This window comes from Panthera uncia, chromosome E3 (assembly GCF_023721935.1).
Source record: "Panthera uncia isolate 11264 chromosome E3, Puncia_PCG_1.0, whole genome shotgun sequence".
NCBI classification, from domain to species: Eukaryota; Metazoa; Chordata; class Mammalia; order Carnivora; family Felidae; genus Panthera; species Panthera uncia.
Window position 1 is genome coordinate 9,658,190 of NC_064815.1, and position 23,231 is coordinate 9,681,420.

The 23,231-nt window shown below is 48.9% G+C and overlaps 1 protein-coding gene across 5 annotated transcripts in view; it reads left to right on the plus strand.

The window, feature by feature from the left end:
- The first annotated feature begins 2,219 nt into the window (after positions 1-2,219).
- VPS35L (VPS35 endosomal protein sorting factor like) overlaps positions 2,220-23,231 on the plus strand; it is a 121,848-nt gene continuing 100,836 nt past the window's right edge. For 2 of the 5 annotated variants that reach the window (XM_049638350.1, XM_049638351.1), the window contains exons 1-6: positions 3,020-3,086; positions 12,682-12,781; positions 14,996-15,151; positions 16,963-17,085; positions 19,390-19,414; positions 22,327-22,400. In XM_049638350.1, coding sequence (XP_049494307.1) covers positions 3,070-3,086; positions 12,682-12,781; positions 14,996-15,151; positions 16,963-17,085; positions 19,390-19,414; positions 22,327-22,400 — 495 coding nt within the window. In that variant the 5' untranslated portion in view covers positions 3,020-3,069. The other 3 variants (XM_049638353.1, XM_049638354.1, XM_049638355.1) reach the window with 3 other exon arrangements.

Sequence of the window (23,231 nt, forward strand, 5' to 3'; positions counted from 1 at the left end):
CACAAACTGTACTTTGCAGGCGGTGAAAAGGTCACCGGGGCGCTAAGGGGCTTGGCTTTTTAGGAGCCGGCCGCCTGCGCGGGGCCAAAGGGGAGGGGTGCTCAGCTTGCCGCGCCCATCAAAGCCGCTCAGGTGCACAGCTTCAAGATCCGGCTCTTGTTCCTGCGCCCTCGTCCCAGCTGAGCGCAGCGCGTGCCCCTGGTTTTTACCCCCACAGAGGAGAGGCTGCACCGCCCAGTCCGCAAGGCAGGGTGGAAAGAGCCCCTCCCTTTCCCTGTGGCCACCCTTGAACTCTGGTTCATTTCGTGCGCGGGGAGTGGTGGACGTGAGGGTATGACTGGGAATCCTTCTTACTCATTCTGAGCTGAAAACAAGGACCCGTTTGGGAGAGGAAGATCTTTTTTGTCAGGGGCCACCGGCCCATGAACAATCACCCCAATGAAAAGTAACAGTTACACGCAAGCAAATGGGAGGTGGATTGCTTTATCTCTAAGGAACCGGAGCGGGCGTAGGTAAATGTCATAAAAATCATTAAAAATAAGAGAATCACTGTACTGTACATCCGAAACTAATATCACGCTGTATGTTAACTGGAATTTACGTAAACATTTAAACCCAACCTAGAAACAAACCTGGGGCGTTGCTGAATACATCGAACCAACTGGATTATGGGGTAGTGGAGTCCCATTCTCCATCAGCTCTGAGGGCAAAAATCGTGTCTAACCAAAATTATCCTGGACAATAAAATACTACCTTTTCACTTGTCTTCCTTTATTGGCCCAGTTTCCCTGTGACTCCCAATTCTTCAATTTCTTGAGGTGGTTTGCTTCTTAGCCCCCGTTGGTGCTAACAGCCCGCTCCGGAAGCGCGCGGTGCAGCGGTGCACCTGGCGCCGTGGGCGCTGCACCAGCCGGGTCGCCCCCGGCCCCGGTCCCCAGCGGGCGTGTTAACGCGAGCCCGCGCCGGTCCGCACGCGCAGGCGACGGCAGGTTACCCCGGAGAGAAAAGCTCTGAAGGCGCAACGGGCTCCTTTGCCTGCCTGCAAGCTCAGCTCCAGCCAGGGGCGTGCTGACCGCGTGCCAGGCATTTCAGAATCTCCCCACACCTGAGTCTTGAACTAGTTCTAGAATGAGTTCTAGACTAATTTCCCAGGTGAAGACACCAGGACCCGGGGTGCGAAACTCCGTGTGCCGTCAGAGGGCCTGGAGTATATTATTCCGTTGTTTCTTGGGAAAGTGGTTTATGTGCTGTCAGACCAGGCTCTTGCAAAGAAAAGGGGGATGAGATGCCGCCTCGAGATTGAGCACGTCCTCCCATCAGGTCGGTTAACCCGCAGTCGCTCCCGCTAAGGGCACTTCCTGGCTTCAAGCAGTGCACCTGCAGTGGCTCCCGAACGGTGGCCGTGGTAGTGACCTCAGGTTTGCGGTGAGGGGCACGTGAGATGCCCGCAGAGCGCCTGGCACAGCAGGCGTTCAGTATGCGGTAGTTGCTAGGAAATTATATATATATTATATATATAGTAACCCGAGTATGTATGTGTGTACATATATATGTATGTATATATACGTATGTATATATATATATGTATGTATATATATGTATATATGTACGTATGTATATATATGTATGTATGTGTGTGTGTGTATAGACACACACACACACACACACACACATACATAGTAACCCGAGAAAACACGACAACATAAGTTCTGGGGTTGAAACGGGTGTCCACCTTTACAGAAACGTACAGCTTTCTCAAGCTGGGTGAGAAGCTAGCCCCAACTTCCTCATGTGATTTAGCTCCAGACGAAGGCGGTCTATTCGGATCGAGGGCAACCCTTAGAGACGCGGGGAGGGGAAAGCGTCGGCATGGTTTACCCCAGCCAAACAGCGAATTAACTGTAAAACCGCACGAACCCCACAGACCCTTTCCCCACACCCAGCCACGGTTAGCGTCTTCGCTCCATCTGTCTCCGGATTCTTGTTAGCACCCAGAAGGCGAAGGTGGGTTAGGCAGCCTGCTGCCCCTTCTCAAACACTCTGTACATTAGTGTTGCGGACACGCCTCCCGGAGGGGGGGGGGGGGGGGCTATGTCTGCCCTTTACAATCATGGCAACTGGCGGACGACACAGGCGCCTTGCCCCTCACAATTATGGCATCGCGCACGACGCAGGGGAAATGCGTTCGCCCCTTACTATCATGGCACCACAGTAGCCCGCCAGGAAGGGCGCGTGCCCATCACAATCATGGCGCCATAGGGGCCCTCAGCGAAAGCACGCCCACCCCCTCGTAATCATGGCGCCGCGGACAGCGCTCCGGAAGTATGTTCGCCCCTCACAATCATGGCATCGCAGTGCAGCGGCAGTGTGTCTGCCCATTGCAACAACGGTGCCGGCAAACGGCATAAGCATCGGTCTTTCGACACTGGTGCCCGCCCCCACAACTAAGTGCTGGCTGACGGCGTAATCTGGGCACTGAGGGCGGACGTTTGTTCTCACAATCATGGTGGCACAATTACGGCCTCTAGGATAGTGCCCCGGAAGTTTACCTGCCCTTCACAATCATGGCATCTGGGGAGGCGCTCTAGAAGTGTACGTACCCTCCGGAAGTGGTGGACGGGATGGGGGTGGGGAGACGTATGCCTGACCTTCACAATCATGGCGTCGCGGACCACTCAGAGGAAGTTTGCCTGCCCCTTAGGATCACGGTGCCCACAGCGTTGGCTCTTCGATGCTGGTTCCCGTCCCCACAACCGTTTTTGAGTGAGGGCATCTACCCTTCACAATCATGGCGTCACAGCACAACGGAAGTGCGTTTGCCACTCACGATCATGGCGCCGACGAAAGGCTAGCAGACGTGCGTTGCTCCTCATGATTATGGCGCCGACGAACTGCTCAGTGTGTCCGTCCGCCCCTCACAATCATGGCGCTCCCAAGGCTCAGCTGCTGAGCATCTGCCCCTTTCAATCATGGCGGCCAGAGCGGAGCGGAGCGGGGCGGGGCGGGGCGGGGTCTGGGAGGGAAAAACGGGCTGGCGGTCCTGGTGCAACTGCTCATGTGACCGGGAAGATGGCCGTCTTTCCCTGGTAAGGAAGAAGCGGTGGTTGGTTTGGGAGAGGGACTATATCTGCTGTCTCTGCGAGTGTGAGCTTGTGTGAGTCAACGGGAATTGCTTTCTTGGTGAGGTGCTGGTGGAGCCTCCCATTCCGTACCCGGTTGTTTTGACCGCAGAATCCCCGGCCGCTACCCTGGTCCACAAGAGGTCCCTGAGGCCCCACGGGTGGTTCCCTCCCGGCTACCCGTTCCTTGCACCTTTCACGCTCCCCTCTCCATTCACTCCCTAAAGAAAACTCAAGTTCCCCGGCTTCCTGTGTCCCTGGTTCTGGGGGCGCTGCGTGCAAAGAGTGGTGGAGTCAGCTCGGTCTGGACGATAGGGGACACCTAGCTGTTTCCAGTGCTACTCGGCTCACCTGGAGGACACTCGATTGCTTCTCTGTGAAATGGCTGCCCTTCGTCCCACTGTATGCAGCGCTTCCCGCTGGGCACTGGGGATGCACAGTCTGCGGACGTACCCCTTGGCCTTAAGGAGTTAGTTTAGTGGAGCAGACACACCGAGTAGAAGGGTCATGAGATGTAATTTCACCTGGGCCTTGGGGAAGGCTTGAGAAAGGCAGACCCTTACATGGGTTTCGGAGAGTGAATAGGAGCTCAGAACAGGCGGGGACAGCGTGTGCCCTGGCTGACCGGCCGGGCAGGGCTCTTGTGGTTGGAGTAGCTGGGAGTGGCTCGTGCTGAGGGTCCTGCCGTGCTGTGTGTGCGGGAAGAAGTCAACAAGCTGTGATGGTTCTAGTGGGTTTATTTGGGAAATAGATGGGAGGTCTACCCTGCATCTCAGAAAGGGAGAGGAGGGTTTTTTTTTTTTTTTTAAATTTAAATCGAAGCTAATTAACACACAGCGTAGTAATGGTTTCAGGAGTAGAATTTAGTGATCACAGCAAGTGCCCTCCTAATGCCCATCAGCCAGTTAGCTCACCACCCCCCCAACACCCCTCCAATAACCCTCAGTTTGTTCTGAGTTTGAGTCTTTTCTGGTTTGCCTCCCTCTCTGTTTTTATCTTATTTTTGCTTTCCTTCCCCTGTGTTCATCTTCCCCTATGTTTTGTTTCTTAAATTCCACATATGAATGAAATCATATGATATTTGTCTTTCTCTGACTTATTTTGATTGGCATAATACGTTCTAGTTCCATCCATGTTGTTGCAAATGGCAAGATTGCATTCTTTTTGATCTTTGAGTAATAGTCCACACACACCCCCCCCACATCTTCTTTATCCATTCATCACTGTGGACGTGTGGGCACTTTCCATGATTTGGCTCTTGTTGATAGAACTGCTATAAACATTGGGGTGCATGTGCCTCTTCGAATCAGCCTTTTTGTATCCTTTGGATAAATATCTAGTAGTGCAATTGCTGGGTCGTAGGGTAGCTCTATTTTTAATTAAAAATTTTTTTCTTTTAATGTTTATTTGTTATTGAGAGACGGAGATAGACCATGAGCATGGGAGGGACAGAGAGAGGGGGAGACACAGAATCCAAAGCAGGCTTCTGTCTCCCAGCTGTCAGCACAGAGCCCGATGCGGGACTCGAACTCACAAACTGCAAGATACGACCTGATCCGAAGTCGGACACTTAACCGACTGAGCCACCCAGGTGCCCCTCTATTTTTAATTTTTTGAAGAACCTCCACACTGTTTTCCAGAGTGGTTGCACCAGCTTGCATTCCCACCAACTGTGCAAAAGTGTTCCCCTTTCTCTGCATCCTCGTCTACGTCCATTGTCTCCTGAGTTGTTCATTTTAGCCATTCTGGCAGGTGTGAGGTGGTAGGGAAATCACTTTCTGATCTTTCTTTCCAAATGTGGTTTCCCGTGAATGAGTAAGTGAGCAAATGAAAGAATATACAGCCCTAGACTCTTGAAATATTGACAGTTAAGCAGCTTCCTTCCAAAGGAAGGAATCCTCAAAACCCATTTTTCCTCAAAATCCATTTTTTAATCCTCAGAACCCATTTTTCAGATGAGGTCATGGAGGCAGACAGGTGAAGCAGTTAGTCTTTTTTTTAATGTTGGTTTATTTTTGAGAGAGAGCGAGCGCGCTCGTGAGCAGGGGAGGGGCAGAGTGGGGGAGGGCAGAGCGAGAGGGAGACATAGAATCCGAAGCAGGCTCCAGGCTCTGAACTGTCAGCACAGAGCGTGACGCAGGGCTGAACCCACGAACCGTGAGATTATGACCTGAGCTGAAGTCGGACACTTAACCCACTGAGCCAGCCAGGCGCCCCTTTCCAAATTCTTGATACATTAAATCTGGATAGAATGCCACTGAGTTTCCTTGGATCTAGTGATTCGAAGCACCTTTTAGGGAATCATTAAGGTTTAAACACCAAGAACAATGAAAAACATCTGGCTTCAATTAACTTGTCTGCAATTTTCTGATCAGAAAACCCGGGGAGATGGTCTTTTAATCTCTGCTTCCCAGAACAGTTTTACCTGTGACAGTTTTACTTTAAATCACAAACAGAGGTGCCATATGCCTTTTAACTTGTAGGGTTTCCAAAGTTCCTAAGCTGACTGTGCTCTCGACATTCCTGTGGCAGCCCGTGTTTACCCTAAAGTCTCCCAAGACTTGTTGTTCTTCAAATTAAAAGAACTGCGTTTTAACCCTGGTCGTGCCTGGCATGGGGTTTGGCAGAAAGGAGGGGCAGTAGTAGTCTGTGGGATGAGTGAGGAAACAGAGAAGGTCTACAGAGGAGAAATGTGTTTCTGTCGCTAAATTTGACATTTACAGAGACGTGTGTGTGCGCACGCCAGGCACAGTGTTAAGTGTTGAATGTGCAGCATCCCATTTAATCCTCAAAACCCATTTTTCAGATGAGGTCATGGAGGCAGACAGGTGAAGCAGTTAGTTTCCTTAAAGTGGTACAGCCTTCAAGGAGCAGTGAGGTGTGGAGTCCAGAGGCTGTGATCCTAACCATTCCCAGCAGCTGGACCTCCCACCCATGCCCTGGGCTGCGGGGCTATAAATCACCCGAGGGAATTTGCTAATGTGCAGACCCTGATCTGTGGTATTTCCACACTCCCCTGGTGATGCCCTTGCAAAGTGATCTGTGAGCCACACTTTGAGTAGCCAGCGGCCAGGCCAGGAGTGGAGGTGGGAAATGTTGGCCTTTTTTTCTGTGGCAGCTGCCAAGGATGCACACGAGCCTTTGGAAGCTGGGATGATGGGGGATTTTTACCGGCTGCTGTGTTCTGGGGGGGAAAAAAAGCAAGGTAGGGATTTCTAGAAAATGCCCGCTGGGGGGCGCTGTTGGCCTTAGCAAAGACCCAGGCATTGACAACCATGCTTTTTAGCATCTCAAACATTGGGTAAACCGCTGAGCCTGACCGGGAATTTGAGGGAATAATGGAAGAAGCGATAGAAAGATCAAAATATAGCTGTTTGATGTGGAATTTCGAAAGGGGTAAATGTTTCCTTTTTTTTTTTTTTTTTTACCTTTCTCCAGAAACTATTTATTTTTTTCCCCAAGGAATTCCTTCCCTTCAAACTTGTAAAAAAACAAACAAACAAAAAACTATTTCAGGACGCCTGGGTGGCTCAGTAGGATAGGTGTCTGACCCTTGGCTTCTGCTCAGGCCATGATCTTGTGGTTGTGGGATCGAACCCCATGTTGGGCTCAGCACTGAATGTGGAGCTTGCTTGGGATTGTCTCTCTCTCTCTCTGCCCCTCCTCCCTCATCCAAATAAACAAATTATTTCAAAGCTTGGTTCTTTAAAAGAAAAACTAGACAAAGGTAGACAATTGCTTAAGGTTCTTAAGATGACCCATGGATGGTCTCCAGAGCTCCTTCCTGCATGAGAGTCAGGCTGCCTCGGTTTTTGTGTCCCTGTCACGTGCTGCTGTCCCCTCAACTCTAAGCCTCAGCTTCTCTGAAAAATGGGCGTAATGATAGCATCTTAGCATTAGGCAGTTGGTTAAACAAGGAAGTGCAGGGAAAGGGCTTGGCCTGGATCCTGCTGTACAGCAAGTCCATTGTAAACGAGAACTATTATTTGATTCTGTGTATCCAGTCACCCTGTTCTTGGGATACAGTCTTGCTCAGCTGTGGATTGATTTGTTAATGATTATTACAGGGATGAAAAACATTTGCAACTGAATTTCAGGTCCGGTTACATTTCTACTCATTCCACTAGATTAACCTTTCAGAGTTCTATTGATAAAGGTAAGAATGATCTGAAGAGAGAAAAAGTGTAATTTGATTTTTAGACTCCCTTATGGCCACTGATGACTGTTATTCCAGTTTCCTTATTCTTGGGAGGGGGGGTTTATTTTATAAATCAGGGATTGGCTGGCAGCATATTAAAGGGAGTCGGGAGGTACTTGGGGGGAACTGAGTTGGTTAAGCGTCCAACTCTTTATTTCAGCTCAGGTCATGATCTCACAGATTGTGAGTTCAAGCCCTGCATCAGGCTCTGCACTGACAGGGTGGAGCCTGTTTGGGATTCTCTCTCTCCCTCTCTCCTCCCCTGCTCATGCTCAGTCACTCTCTGTCTCTCAAAAAAAAAAACCCAAAAAACCTTAAAAAAAATTAAAGGGAGTCAGGAAGAATATTTCATATTTTTGGAAGGGGAGGACTGGTATGCTTGGTAAATGTGACCCAGAGAGACCAGGCAATATATCGTGATAGGGGTTTTCCTTTCCAAAAAATAAAAAGTAGTGGGGTGCCTAGGTGGCTCAGTCGGTTGAGCATTCAACTCTTGATTTCAGCTCAGGTCATGATCCCAGGGTTGTGGGATCGAGCCCCATTTTGGGTTCCATGCTGAATGTCGAGCCTGCTCGAGATTCTCTGCCCCCTCCCCCACCAAAAGAGGTGAAAGCAGTAGTTCTTTAAAAAAATAAATAAAACATAAAAAGTAGAGATGAATTTGTATTGTTGACTGGCCTTCCTCCTTTCGTGCTCACAAAGCCATGTTTATTTAGAAAGGGATAGAAGTCAAATGACCTGGGATCTCTGTTCTCTCATACTGAGTAGGTTTCTGGGTGGGTGGGCTCACCCATAAGGCTGACTGCAGGGTGTTAGTTGGATTTGGGGTTCCTTAAGTACTAGTGAAGGCACACAGCTGTGAGTAGGGCAGAGGGTGAATTCAGGGGATGCTCAGGCCAATGAACAAAGGGGATCAGCTTTACGCTCTTTGAGACCTAATTCTCCACGGGGTTTTTAAGGCTTTTTTTAATATTTATTTTTGAGAGAGAGAGAGAGAGCGCGCGTACACGTGAGTGGGGGAGAGGCAGAGAGAGAGAGAGAGGGAGACACAGAATGAGAAGCTCCAGGCTCCAAGCTGTCAGCACAGAGCCTGATGTGGGACTCAAACCCACGAACCCCGAGATCATGACCTGGGCCGAAGTTGGACACTCAACTGACTGAGCCATCCAGGCACCCCAATTCTCCATGTTTTTAAATTGTTTCCCTTTTGATGAGCCGGAGAACAGTCAAGCTGCTCCCTGCAACACTTTGCCCAGAAACGTCCTCCTGCAAATACCCCGTTCCGTCGCATACAAGTTCTGCCGTCCACAGGACACCAGGGTGTGAGCACAGTCCGGGACGCCGGGTCCTGACTGGGATCGCCTCTCCGTGTCCAGTAGCACAGTCCCCGTTTCCATCTGCGGCCTCGCTGGTCTGGCCTAAGCCGTCTGTTCCACCAGCTTCTGTTCGCGACCCCTGGCGTCTTCTCCAGGAGGGCTGAGGCTTTCTCTGCAGCTCTCCAAGCCCTCACCGTCATCGCCCCTGACCGTCCACTCGGGGCGGTGGCTTTTCTCGCCGGTCTTGGAAAACTCTTCCAGCCTGTGCCCGTTCCGGTTCCAGACTCACTTCCTCGTTTTTAGGTATTTGTTAAGGCAGCAGCCCCACTTCTCAGTCCGAGGCTTAGTCCGTTTGAGCTGCTGCTGTAAAAAAAAAAAAGAAAAAGAAAAAAAAAACACAGATGCGGCAACTTACAACAAAAAATACTTGTTTCTCCTGGAGGCTGGACGTCTGGCCAGCCCGGTGAGGCAAGGCGCCTCCTGCTTTTCACCCAGTGCCCGCACTGCGTGTCTTCACGGGCCGGGGGCTCTCTGGGGTCCCGGTTATCATGCGGCTCCTCCCTTGAGACCTCATCACCTCCCAAAGGCGAGGTTAGGATTTCAGTCAGTGAATTTGGGGGGTTGGGGGGGGGGTGGGGACAAACATTCATACCATAGTGCCTCTTCTGTGCTGGTTGACCTGAGTTTTAATTCTACCTCTGTTTTATTTTATTTATTTTTTTATTTTAGAGAGCAGGGGAGAGGGGCAGAGGGAGAGAGAGAGAGAATCTGAAGCAGGCTTAGCGTGGGGCTCGACTCGGGGCTCAATCCCACAACCCAGGGATCATGACCTGAGCAGAAGTCAAGAGTTAGACGCAGACACTTAACCCCCTGAGCCACCCAGGTGCCCCCTACACATATTTTAAATACTATAAGCTACTGTTTTTTGTGGTCACTAATCTCTTTATCCACACCTTTACCTTTTTTTTTTACTCTTCGATATGTATGCATAGCCTATACATATGTACATACGTGTATACACAGTGTGTATGCACGTATATACATATGTATATAGTTTTTTGTTTTCAGCTGGGATCATTTTGTTTCTCTGTGTAGCTTTTTTTTATTTTCTATTTTTTTACTTTTATTTTTTTTACTACTTTCAGAATCACACTACAATTAAATGTGCTTCTACTTATTTTTTATTTTTTATTTTTTTCAATATATGAAGTTTATTGTCCAATTGGTTTCCATACAACACCCAGTGCTCATCCCAAAAGGTGCCCTCCTCAGTACCCATCACCCACCCTCTCCTCCCTCCTACCCCCCATCAACCCTCAGTTTGTTCTCAGTTTTTAAGAGTCTCTTATGCTTTGGCTCTCTCCCACTCTAACCTCTTTTTTTTTTTCTTCCTTCCCCTCCCCCATGGGTTTCTGTTAAGTTTCTCAGTATCCACATAAGAGTGAAACCATATGGTATCTGTCTTTCTCTGTATGGCTTATTTCACTTAGCATCACACTCTCCAGTTCCATCCATGTTGCTACAAAGGGCCATATTTCATTCTTTCTCATTGCCACGTAGTACTCCATTGTGTATATAAACCACAATTTTTTTATCCATTCATCAGTTGATGGACATTTAGGCTCTTTCCATAATTTGGCTATTGTTGAGAGTGCTGCTATAAACATTGGGGTACAAGTGCCCCTATGCATCCATACTCCTGTATCCCTTGGGTCAATTCCTAGCAGTGCTATTGCTGGGTCATAGGGTAGGTCTATTTTTTATTTTTTGAGGAACCTCCACACTGTTTTCCAGAGTGGCTGCACCAGTTTGCATTCCCACCAACAGTGCAAGAGGGTTCCCATTTCTCCACATCCTCTCCAGCATCTATAGTCTCCTGATTTGTTCATTTTGGCCACTCTGACTGGCGTGAGGTGATATCTGAGTGTGGTTTTGATTTGTATTTCCCTGATAAGGAGCGACGTTGAACATCTTTTCATGTGCCTGTTGGCCATCCGGATGTCTTCTTTAGAGAAGTGTCTATTCATGTTTTCTGCCCATTTCTTCACTGGGATTTTTGTTTTTCGGGTGTGGAGTTTGGTGAGCTCTTTATAGATTTGACTGATATGTCATTTGCAAATATTTTTTCCCATTCCGTTGGTTGCCTTTTAGTTTTGTTGGTTGTTTCCTTTGCTGTGCAGAAGCTTTTTATCTTCATAAGGTCCCAGTAGTTCATTTTTGCTTTTAATTCCCTTGCCTTTGGGGATGTGTCAAGTAAGAAATTGCTACGGCTGAGGTTAGAGAGGTCTTTTCCCGCTTTCTCCTCTAGGGTTTTGATGGTTTCCTGTCTCACATTCAGGTCCTTTATCCATTTTGAGTTTCTTTTTGTGAATGGTGTGAGAAAGTGGTCTAGTTTCAATCTTCTGCATGTTGCTGTCCCGTTCTCCCAGCACCATTTGTTAAAGAGACTGTCTTTTTTCCATTGGTTATTCTTTCCTGCTTTGTCAAAGATGAGTTGGCCATACGTTTGTGGGTCTAGTTCTGGGGTTTCAATTCTATTCCATTGGTCTATGTGTCTGTTTTTGTGCCAATACCATGCTGTCTTGATGATGACAGCTTTGTAGTAGAGGCTAAAGTCTGGGATTGTGATGCCTCCTGCTTTGGTCTTCTTCTTCAAAATTACTTTGGCTATTCGGGGCCTTTTGTGTTTCCATATGAATTTTAGAATTGCTTGTTCTAGCTTCGAGAAGAATGCTGGTGCAATTTTGATTGGGATTGCATTGAATGTGTATATAGCTTTGGGTAGTATTGACATTTTGACAATATTTATTCTTCCAATCCGTGTAGCTTTTTTTTTAAGTGTAGTTCTGTACATGCTGTTGTTGGTTTTTCTTTAATGGGAAACTCTTTCCGTCATGACTGAAGGACCGTTTCACTAGGTGCAGGGTTTTTGTCTGGCAGTTAATTTCTTTGGTACTTCACTGGTACGATCCCTTTGTCTGCTGGCTCTCCTCTCTGCTGAGACAGTAATATAATCATCACCCTTTGAAAATAAGGTGTCTTTATTCGTTCTAAGAAATCCTCTATTTTTAGCCATTTTACTATGAAGGCCCTAAGTATGGTTTTTGTTTTCTTTTTTGTGTGGGTCCTGCTTGGGGCATGCGTGTTTCTTGAATCTATAGCTTGAGGTCTTTAGTTTGGAACAATTCTATTTTGGTTTAAAAATTTTTTTTTTTTTTTAAGTTTATTTACTTAGAGAGAGAGAAGGCATGTGTACAAGCAAGGGAGGGTCGGCGGGGGGGGGGGGGGGGGGGGGTAGAGAGAGAGAATCCCAAGCAGGCTCCACACTGTTAGCTCAGAGCCTGATGCGGTACTTGAACCCACAAACTGAGAGATCATGACCTGAGCCAAAACCAGGTGTCAGAAGCTCAACCGACTGAGCCCCCCAGGCGCCCCTAGTTTGGAAGAATCTTAGCTGCCATCCCTTCACATACTGCTGCTGCCCATTCCTCTTCCCGTTTTTCTCTGCCCGTTCTGAGACCGTCCCTTCCACCCCGAGGCCTTTCACACTGCTCTTCTTCCCATGTGTTTTCCTCTCGTGCCTCAGTGTGGATACTTTGTCCTCTTGTCTATCTCGTGATCCCTTCACAAGACCCATGAAATCAGGTGCTCTTTGTCTACTTCTCGCTCAGCTACTTTCTCTGGCTCCACAGCGTTCGTGAACTTGGTGGGGAGAGCAGGGCCGGCTTTCTCCCTCCCCCTGCATGCCCCTCTCTTCAGCTCCTCCTTGGGCGCTGGCTGTCGGGGGGAGAACAGTGTGTGGGGGAGAGTTGACCTCACTTCATCCAGTGCCCTTGGTTCTGGCGTCTGGCCTCACGGGTCCCGGATCCCTGGGTGGCATTGTGCACCTTCAAACTGAGTGTTAAAATTCTCTGCAGCGTTTCTTGGGCTCGGTAGAAATACTGTTGCGCCATGAGCCGCTGTAGCCCTGAGAAGGTCTGAGCAGATGGTTTGAATGTGTTCTGTATCTCCTTCAACTGATGGTGGCGGTCTGGGATTTGTCCGCCAGGCACTCCCGGGGGAGGAACTACAAGGCAGAGTTTGCGTCCTGCCGGCTGGAGGCTGTGCCACTGGAGTTTGGGGACTATCACCCGCTGAAGCCCATAACCGTAAGTTTTGTCACGAGGCCCTCTCTAACCTCTCTAACCTCTCACTCCTCAAAATGACAAGCCGGGTTCCCGGGTCTTTCCCACTTGCCAGCTGGAGCTGCTTTTGCACATTTCTATCGGCCACTTTGTTCCCAGGCCCTGGTTTTCGTGACGTTGACCTCACCCACCGTCATGTTCCTTGTGCCCTTGCTCACATTTGCGAGGTTGTCACGAGCGGGTGATGCCTTTGCTCCTGATGTGGGCGTATAAACGAAACCCCTTCTTAAGTTTGCCTGTCCTGAAGATGCTGTTCTGAATGGCGTCTTCATCTGTGTGAGTTATTTAAAAAGCAAAGTGAAAAGCAGGCCAGTGATATAGATGGTCCCTCTCTTCTGGGTTAGCACTGTTTCACCAGCAGATAATAGAAGCTGTGTGGCTGTCATCACGGGTGGGGGTGAGGGTGACAGACACATACCTTAGAATGCCCAGAGGCCATTGCATAAAGCAGGAGGTCACAGCTGGAGTGTCTGCCCTCCCCCTCCCCCCCAGGCCCTGTGGGCTTGTAGAGTCACGACTGAGACACCAGTGGGTCGTTTCCAATCTGAGAACTCACTCCCGTGGACACAGACCAGCCACATCAGCTCCAGGCTTCCATCCTGCAGCTTTCGTGACACGAGAGCAGGGAGTTTCTCTTTTCTGGTTCTGTGTCCCTCCCTGACCCAGGCTGGTGCCCCGGGGAAGGGAATGTGCTGACTGACTGGGTTGGGGTAGAACCCCTCCACCCCAACCAGGCCTGTAGGAGCCGAGAGTCGGGGAGGGCCACTTTCCCAAAGAAAACAACTGCCAAGCCTGGGAGAAGGGGGGACAGATGCCAGGCAGACAAAATGACAATTGTGTACCAATAGGAGGCCCTTTGCCAGATCATCCGGGGTTGGTGTCAGACCCTACAGGTTTAGGGCAAGCTCTTCAAAAAGACAGTCCTTGCTTCAGACACCCACTGCAGATTTGGGGGACCCCAGGCCACCCACTGATCAACTGTCTGCAAATCCAGACCTCCCCTCAGGCTTGATAATGTGCTAGGAGAGCTCAGACAACTCAGAAGCCCTGTGTTTACAGTTTTATATGAAGGATACAAATGAGCAGCCAAATAAGAGACAGGTAGGTGAGGCCCAGGAACGTCCTGAAGACAGAGCTCTCTGCCCTCTGCCTATGGAACAGGTGTATCACCTCCCGGCACATGGTGCAGCCACCAGCCAGGAAGCTCCACTGAGCTTTGGTGTGTCCACACTTTGTGTTGGGGTTTCATTACACAGCGTGACGCAGTGATTCCTTGGCCACATGACTGGACCTGATCTCCAGCCTTCCTCCCCTAAGGTCAGGCTGATACCCCCTGACTGTGCTCACAGGAGTGGTCTTTCTCATGACCAGCCCCCATGCTGGTCTTGTTACCATCAAGTCATGTGTGACTGAGGGGCGTGTGAATGACCGACACTCCAAGGACCAGACCCTCCTTTCCCAGAACCAGGACGAAGGCTGGTCAAGTTCTCTTTTATCCAGCCCTTTCTTTCATTCTATCACATCCCGTCCTCTCTGAAGACGGGTTTTCTCTGCCTTCCTGTGGATATGCCCAGAGTGTCCATTACTTCCCTCAGCCCCTGGGTTTTCAGAGCTTCCTTGTTTAAGGAGGAGAGTGGAGCCCAGCCAGCCCTTCTGGATTTTGTGCTGCATTTTCAGCAGAAACACTGGTTGGATCTTCTTGGCTCAGGGGTTCACCCCTGATCTGGTCATCTGAAGTCAGAAAGAGTTGGGGGCCAGTGGAACAAAAACATGGCTTCACACCCTGACACCCCACCTGTCCCTCAGTGCTCAGCAGGATGTGGCATTCGAAGTTCTTCGAAAAGGAAGGAGATCGTGTTAAGTCGCAGCTTCCGACGCAGTAGATCCAAGGTGGAGCTCCAGAGTCCGTGTTTTTTGACGAGCTCCATGTGATGTGGCTGCTGCTTGTCTGGGGACCTGCTTTGTGTAAGAGGGCCCTACCAGGGTGCAGTTCGATCCCACCTTCTAATCCCTTCCTCCATAGCTGGGATTTTGAGTCCTCTCAGTTTGTCACAAAATGTAAGTGTCCCTGCCACAAAGCAATGGTCATTTCAACTAAGGGAACGAGGGAAAACGCATTGAGTGTTGGGGGAAGGTCATAGGAGATTCCTGCTTTACCTGCTCGGGTTTTCCCCACAGGTCACAGAGTCCAAGACCAAGAAAGTGAGCCGGAAAGGCAGCACTTCCTCCACGTCCTCCTCGTCTTCCAGCTCCGTGGTGGACCCACTGAGCAGCGTGCTGGATGGGACAGACCCCCTCTCCATGTTCGCGGCCACGGCTGACCCTGCAGCCCCGGTAACACTCCCTGCTCGTGGTCAGTCCTGTGGGGGCAGGGCTGGCGGCTTTTCTTTTTGTTTAAAAAAAAAAAATTTCTTTTTTTTTTTTTAACATCTATTCATTTTGAGAGACAGAGCACAAGTGGGGGTGGGGCAGAGAGAGAGGAAGACACAGAATCTGAAGCAGGCTCTAGGCTCCGAGCTATCACCATAGAGCTGGATGCGGGGCTTGAACTCAAGAGCTGTGAGATCATGACCTGAGCCGAAGTCGGTTGCTTAACTGACTGAGCCTCCCAGGGTGCCCTCACTTTTTTGTTTCTAAATGGCACAGATCCCACATTGTCGTTGCGACAGTTTTCAGGATCCAGACACCCACAGGGTCCCCCTTACAGAGCCCTCCTCTCCCCACCCCTCCCCACCCCCCTTTGTGAGAGGCTAGTGCGGATCTTAGAAGTTTCTTCTTTTCTTTATTAAAGCATTTTAAAATTCATTCTTGATTTTAATTTCACCCTTTATTCTTTTTTTTTTTTTCATTTATTTTTATGTAATTCTGTAAGCAAACCGCTGATTTCTCACGTAGAAGAGTTAAACGCTGGGCTAGGCAATGTGTGTTTAAGGTTTTGATGGCTACTCCCAAATCATTCTCCAAAAAGGCTTCACCATTTATACCACCCCCAGCAGAACTTCAGAGTGTCTGTTGTCCTGCATCCTTGCCAGCTGGGACATTACCAGTCATTGTAACTTCACCATTTTGGTGGCTGAAAGATGATCGTTTGCCTTTCCTTGATTCTCAGTGAGCCTGAGTGTCTTTTGATCTGTTTATTGGCCCTTTGGGGTGAATTGGCCTGAAAAAGTGTTATCTAGTAAACCTTTAGACTTATTTTATTCTGCACTGGGGGACTGTCTGCCTTTGCTTATACTTCCTTTTCTTTAGCTTTTCTTTAAGTTTATCCATTTATTTTGAGGGAGAGGAGAGAGAGAGGGAGATAGAATGCCAGGCTGGCTCTGCACTGTAAATGCAGAGCCTGATGTGGGATCTGAACCCAGAACTCTGGGGTCATGACCTGAGCTGAAACCAAGAGTCAGACGCTTAACCAACTGAGCCACCCAGGCGCCCCTTTTCTTTAGCTTTATGAGATAAAATTGACAGAGGAAATTGTGAGACTTTTAAAGTGTCAGCGTAATGACCTGGTACTTGTATGCACCTGTGAAACCATTCCCCCCATTGAGTTAGTACACCCATCACTTCACGTATTTACATTTTTTTAATTTGATGAGAACATTTAAGTTCTGCTTTCCTAGCACATAATCAATTTTACCCTGCCATGTTATCAACTATTGCGTTTGCTTGTAGTTTTTGTTTGTTTTTATTTTGAGAGGGAGAGAGCGAGCAGGAGAGGGTCAGAGAGAGAAGGAGAGACAGAATCCCAAGCAGGCTCTGCGCTGTCAGTACAGAGCCTGATGTGGGGGCTCAAACTCACGAACCAGGAGATCATGACCTGAACTGAGATGAAGAGTCAGACCTTAACTGAGCCACCCAGGCGCCCCTATACTTTTTGGTTTTTAAACATTTTTTTTAGCGTTTTATTTATTTTTGAGAGAGAGAGAGTGAGGGAGGGGCATAGAGAGAGAGGGAGACACAGAATCTGAAGCAGCTCCAGGCTCTGAGCTGTCAGTACAGAGCCCAACGCGGGGCTCAGACTCTAGAACCATGAGATCATGACCTGAGCTGAAGTCAGACGCTTAACTGAGCCACCCTGGTGTCCCTATACTTTCTTTTTAAAGATGAAAAGGATACTGCTGCTGAGAGCTTGTCTTGCCTTTCCATAGGACAGCTCTAGAAAGAGACGAGACCGAGATGAGAACTCCATCGTAGGATCAGACTTTGAGCCCTGGGCCAGCAAACGAGGAGAAATCCTTGCCCGGTACACGACCACAGAGAAGCTGTCTATCGTGAGTACCAGCGCACTCTTCTCCCAGGGCCTGCTTCCCATCTGGTAGGGATTTCTTTTTGTTAGGATTCTGCCCCCAGGTGCCTGTACAGGATCTCCCCACCCTCCATGCCAAACAATTCTCTGACACCGGCTGGGTGTCCTGCAGCTCAACTCAGTTCTGACACCCAGATCCCTGGAGCTCATGTCCATTCCTGCAAGTCAGGCGCCTAGTCCCTCAACCTTCTCTCCCACTTCACAGTCCTCTGTGAGTCCATGTTGTCACCTGTGCTTCTGACCGTCTGGCTGTGCGTCAGACTCCCATGATCCCCTCCTTGGGTTCAGTCAATTTGCTAAGTGGCTCACAGAACTCAGGAAACCCGTTTACTCACGAGATTACAAGGATATTAAAGGCTGCAAATCAACATCCACTTGAAGAGAGACAGAGAGCGAGGTTCTAAACAGAAGACCTTCTGTCCCCTTGGGGTTTGGGGTCCTACCGGATGGCATGGACATTCTGTCTCACCAGTCAGGAAGCTCTCTGAACCCAGTCCTTTTAGGTTCTTAGGGAGGCCTTAATAAATAGACGTGATTGATTCAATCTTCAGCCCCCCTCTCCCCTCCCTGGAGGTCAGGAGTGGCACTGAAGGTTCCAGCCCTGCAATCAAATGTTTGTTTCCCCTGGAAACTAGTCCCCATCCTTAGGTGTGTCCAGAAGTCACTTGATTAACTTAACAAAGTCTCCTTGACCACTCTGAGGGCTTAAGACATTCCAAGGGTAGTAGGAGCTTCTGGGCCAGGAACAGGATCAAGACACAATATGTATTTCTTATAAATCACAATATCACAGCTAATGTTGCCCAACTCCTGGGCTCTGTGAGTTTGGCTCATTATGTCCATGTTAGCTGGGAGCAAATGTGCTGGTTGGTTTCTCAAAAAAATGTGTTAAGAATCCAGGATCTGGCACCGTTCAGAGAAAGAATCGGAGCCCATCTCTGGGGAGGTTTGAGTTGGGAAGTGAGGAGACTGACACCCCAAAGAAGGTTTACTTCTTCCTGTGGCTCCAGTTTTCTTCCATGGCCTCAAGTTCACCGGGTGGCCTCTGGACCAAGTCGTTGGCTTGTGCCTGGGGATGTGAGGGAGATGAGGCCGACGATGTGTGGGGGCAGGTTGCTCACGTGATGAAAGGCTCTGAGCTGAGCCAGTCAGGGAGAGCAGGGGAATGCCTGGGTTACTGAGGACGAGATCTGGGAGCTTCTGACCCAAGCCCTCCCTGATGACGTGATGACGTATGCCACAGTGACGTTCCTCTCTTGGCACTGAAAGGAAGTCGAGAGGTGGGTAGTTCAGGCTGGTGTGGTGGCTCCAGAGTCATCAGGGGTCTGGCTCTTCCTGTCCTGCTGCCCTGCTGTGTTCAGGGTCGCCTCACGTCCAAGTTGTTGGAGGAGGAAAAGGGAAAGTAGGATGCACCCTCGCTCATATGAGGACCCCTCCCAGTGTCCCCATCCACACACCCAGCCACATTTGTCCTTCCAGTGTCCCCACCCACACACCCGCATTTGTCTTGAAGGTCGTCATGGGCCATATGCAGATGGAGGGGATGCTGGGAAATGTGACAAATGTGCCCATCAGAAATCGGGGCTGTGAGTACGGAGGAAGGGGTGAACTCGGGGGGCAACCAGGAAGGCTCTGTGACGACGCCTCTCCCCACTTCCTCTCAGGGTTTGCGCTAGGTGAGCATTGTGCAGGCAGAGTTGCTGGACCGGTAGTTTGGTTCTGATTTTCTGAATGCACGGAGTTAATTTAGAGCAGTGATTTTGCAGCCAGGAGTAATTTTAACCCCCAGCAGACACATGGCAATGTCTGGAGGCAGTGTTGGTTGTTGCACTGTGGAGGCATTGCTGGCAATCTAGTGGGTAGAGAGCAGGCGCTGCTAACACCCTCCATGTACAGGACCGCCCCCACGCAACCGGGTTTCCCTGTGCGTAACATCAGTAGTGCCCAGATTGTGAAGCCCTGACGTAGAGTAAGCTAACTGCTACCTCCTGACGCCCTTGTCCTCAAAATTTTGCTCTTTGTTGGCTCACTTTGAGTGTCCTGAGCTGAGTGGAAATTTGAATCTTCGGTAGTTTTTGGTGAGCTGTGTTTTCCTCCTTTGATGAAATAATTGTTTTGCATTTGGATAAGTAAGTAGCTTTGCTGGAAAATGACAGATCATATGGCCTTAGTGTAACTTGAATATTTAACTATCTTACAAGTTTTTTTTTGTCATAGAAACAGTATTAAGTTTTAAAAAATACTAACAAATTGTTACTTGCCTCTGCAGAATCTGTTTATGGGATCTGAAAAAGGTGAGTTTGGGTTGTTGTTACTCTTGATGGGGAATTGGCTCATTACCTTTAGTATAAAAAAGTTTGCAGTATCCACACTGGTGTTTAATTCCATTAAAGCTGTTACTTCCTAGATTGTGTACAGACTTAGCAGAACTGAAATACATACTCATGTGATGAATGGGGGGAAAAAGACAAAAGTTATTAAAAGTACAACATGAGCTCACTGTTTGAATTTAGACAGAGCAGTAGCATCTGCTCCCCGTCCCCTCCTCAGCAGCTGTAGAATGGTTAAAATTCTCCTTTTTAGAGATCCTTTACTTTGCTTTAAGTCTTTATCCCTTGTGAGAAGGCAGACAGGCTAGGGATGGGAGCCATAGTCTTACCGGCCACGGGTCCCTGAACACGGCAACACGGCAGTGCTGTTTCTTCAGCCTGGATACACGGTCAGAGGCTCTGACCAGCGTGCCTCAGACTAGCTGTGCAACTTTTATAGACATAAAGACCATGGGGCCCTGTTCCACTTGTTGAATGTATCTTGAGGAATGGGGCCCAGGAATTGGTGTTTTTTTTGTTTTGTTTTGTTTTGAGGCTCCTAGGCGATTCTGAGGCAATGGACACAGCTCAGCTACCCACGGGGTACAGATGAGCATAGCTGTGGTTTACGTGCAGATCACGAGTATGGCAGCTGCGACTCTCCCCCGTTGTCTGCAGGTGGGGGCAGCACCTGAGTAATCAAGAGAGTGGGAGCACCTTGTGAGGGCCATAACTTTGACCCCAAACCGTGAAAAAGTAAATCCTACTGTTGCATAGCCACCAGTTTGGAGAGATCAGAAAGATGGACGAGATGGCTTGCTGGTGGGAACGTAGAGCAGCAGGAAGGCTTATGTTGCCAGTAGGAGGTTAAAACGATAAAACCACTGTGTAAAGAGCACTTTCGCGTTATCTGTTAAAATTGAAGTTGGGCCAACCCTTGGACCCGACAATTCTACTAGGATATACTCTAGATCAGAAATTAGCAAACTGCATCCTGCAGGGCAAGATCTGGCCCCCTGTTTAAGTTTGGAAGTAAAGTTTTATTGGAACACAGCCATGCCAGTCTGTTTACATATTGTTTGTGGTTGCTTTTGTGCTGTAATGACAGAGTTGAGTAGGTGTGAGAGAAACCACATGACTCACAAAACCTAAAATATTTATGAAGTTTATTTTGAGAGCGAGTATGGGTATGAATAATTGGGGGAGGGGCAGAGAGAGGGAGAGAGAGAATCCCGAGCAAGTTCTGTGCTGTCAGCACAGAGCCGGACACGGGGCTCAGTCTTGTGAATTGTGACATCATGACCTGAGCTGATATCCAGAGTCTGATGGTTAACCAACTGAGCCACCCAGGCACCCCATAAATGTAAAATATTTCTATCTGACCCCTTAGGGAAAGTGTTTTTCCAACTCTACCCAAATCCATGTTTTTTTGTTTGTTTGTTTGTTTTGAGATAGAATGTGGGTGGGGGAGGGGCAGAAAGAGAGGGAGACACAGAATCTGAAGCAGGCTCCAGGCTCTGAGCTGTCAGCACAGAGCCCGAGGCGGGGCTCAAACTCACAAGCTGTGAGATCATGACCTGAGCTGAAGTCGGATGCCCAACTGACTGAACCACCCAGGCATCCCCTTGTTTTTCTTAAAGTGTGGTCCAAGGGCCAGCTGCATTAGTAAGGCAGAGTCCCAGGCCCTGCCAGGCCTACTAAAAATCAGTCTGTGTGTGTTAATTCATCTGTAAGTGACTCCTCTGAAAGTTTGAGAAGCGCTGCCCGCTGCCCTGAAGAAATGTATGTGTATACAAACCAGAAAACACACATGTTCACAGCAGCATTATTTACTGTAGCCCCAAATAGGAAACAACCCAGACATCCATCAACAGAATAAGAAGTACATTGTGCTGTATTAACCCAGTGGAAAATAATAAACAGGGAAACAGCTCTGTGCAACAACAAGGGTAAAATTCATGAACTAAAGATAATGGTTAACAAAAGAAGTAAGACGGTGTATGAGCAAGGTGGTGGTTACAAAGGTTATGATTATCTGTTAAAATGTACATATGTGCACTTTCTCTACATATTTCAAAATAAGAGGAAAAGTGGAAATGAGGTAAAAAAACAAAAACAGAAACCAGTACTGGGAAACTTAGTTGTTTTTTTAGCAAATAAATAACTGTGCCTTGCTCTCAGCTGATCCCTGACAAATCGGTGAGTTTGCAACAGATCTGAGACGCTAGTGCCTTAAAAGAATGAACTTTCATTCCTGAGTTTGGTGGGTGGGAGCAGGGGGACCTCAGAGCTAGAACAGAAGCCCCTTTCAGATGGGGACAAGGTTCTGAGATAAGAGTCACTGGAGAGCCAGCTGGACAGATAGCCTCGCCCTGTGGTTGGCCCACAGCCCGGAGGGTGTCCCTTCATCTCTGACAGGTGATGGAAGGAGGCGTGGCCAGCCCTGTTTTCTTGAAGAGAGGGCTTTGAAGCCCTCGTGCTGGGCACACAGTGACGTGGTTGTAGTGGTATCAGAGTGCTTCGGTCCTGCACTGAGTGCGAGCCTGAGAGGGCCTTTTGTTGGTAGAAAACAATCACATGATGGGTTTTTGGCATCCCCTCTGGACTGCCTTTCTTTAGCAAGCAAGTGAGGCAGGGAAAAGTTTGTAATACCGAATGGAGTGGAACCATGGAGGCTGGCCCCACCGAGCTAGGGGGGGCAGCTTTTAAACAAAAATGTTTCCGGTGGAACTTTGGTTATGTAAGGACGTTGTTTTCAAAATCGTGGCGTTGTCTGTAATGAAATTGTTCCCTGGCCTCTTTATTCACAACGAAGCGTAGAGTGAAAGATGCCTTTCCCTGGGGGGGGTTGGTGTCTGAGAAATCCATTCTGTGTGACATGAATCTATTCTGTTTAGGCAAAGCGACCGCCACGTCCGCCATGTCAGAGAAGGTTCGGACCAGGCTGGAGGAGCTGGATGACTTTGAGGAGGTGAGCAAGTCATTTGCTGAGCACAGGGAGGATCATGCTTTCCTTCCTTCTTCCAAGTGAGATTCGTCTTGGTGGCTGCTCTTTGATTAATTCCCAAGCCGCACATTGTGCTCGTTCCTCCTGAGGCACCAGCTGATCAGGGAAAGGTGCCAGCCGTGCGGTTGGCCACGCTCACAGGAGTTGCCGTGGGCTGGTTTTCTGAAGGCGTCTTCTCACTGTGATGCCTGAGCAAACCCAGATCGTGTAGGGGGACAGGATTTGACGTAAAATCTAGCGGGAGCCATCTCCTAGGGAAGCCGCCTTGCATAGATAAGGGTCCTACCTTGTGCAGAAGCTGCACTCCGCTGCTCTGCTGGCTTGCTGTGGCCCCCAGGAGTCATTCAAAAAATACGCTTTTAAAAAACATGATTCACTTGCCAACTCTTAAAAATGGGTAAGTTTCACATATAAGTCAGATTTTTTTTTTGTTTTTAATTCCACCTGATAATTGTGAGTCCACCTTCCTGCAGTTAACCAGGGCACGCGCCATCCAGGGTACACAGTCCTCCCTTTCCCGATTGACTCATAAACACTACTAGCCTGGCCCCCGGAGGCAGGTGGGTTTGCATCTTCTGGGATGGCGTTTAGAGAGGCAGCATAACATTGCGAGTAAGACAGACTCTGGAGCCAGACTGCCTGAGTTTGAATCTCAGCTCTACCATGTGGCAGTTCTGTGATTTGGGGCAAGGTGCTTAACAGCTCTGTGCCTGAGTTTACTTATCTGTAGAATGGGGATGCTGCATAGTGCCTGCTTCTTAGAGTTGTAACTTAATGTATCTCAAGTGTCTAGAC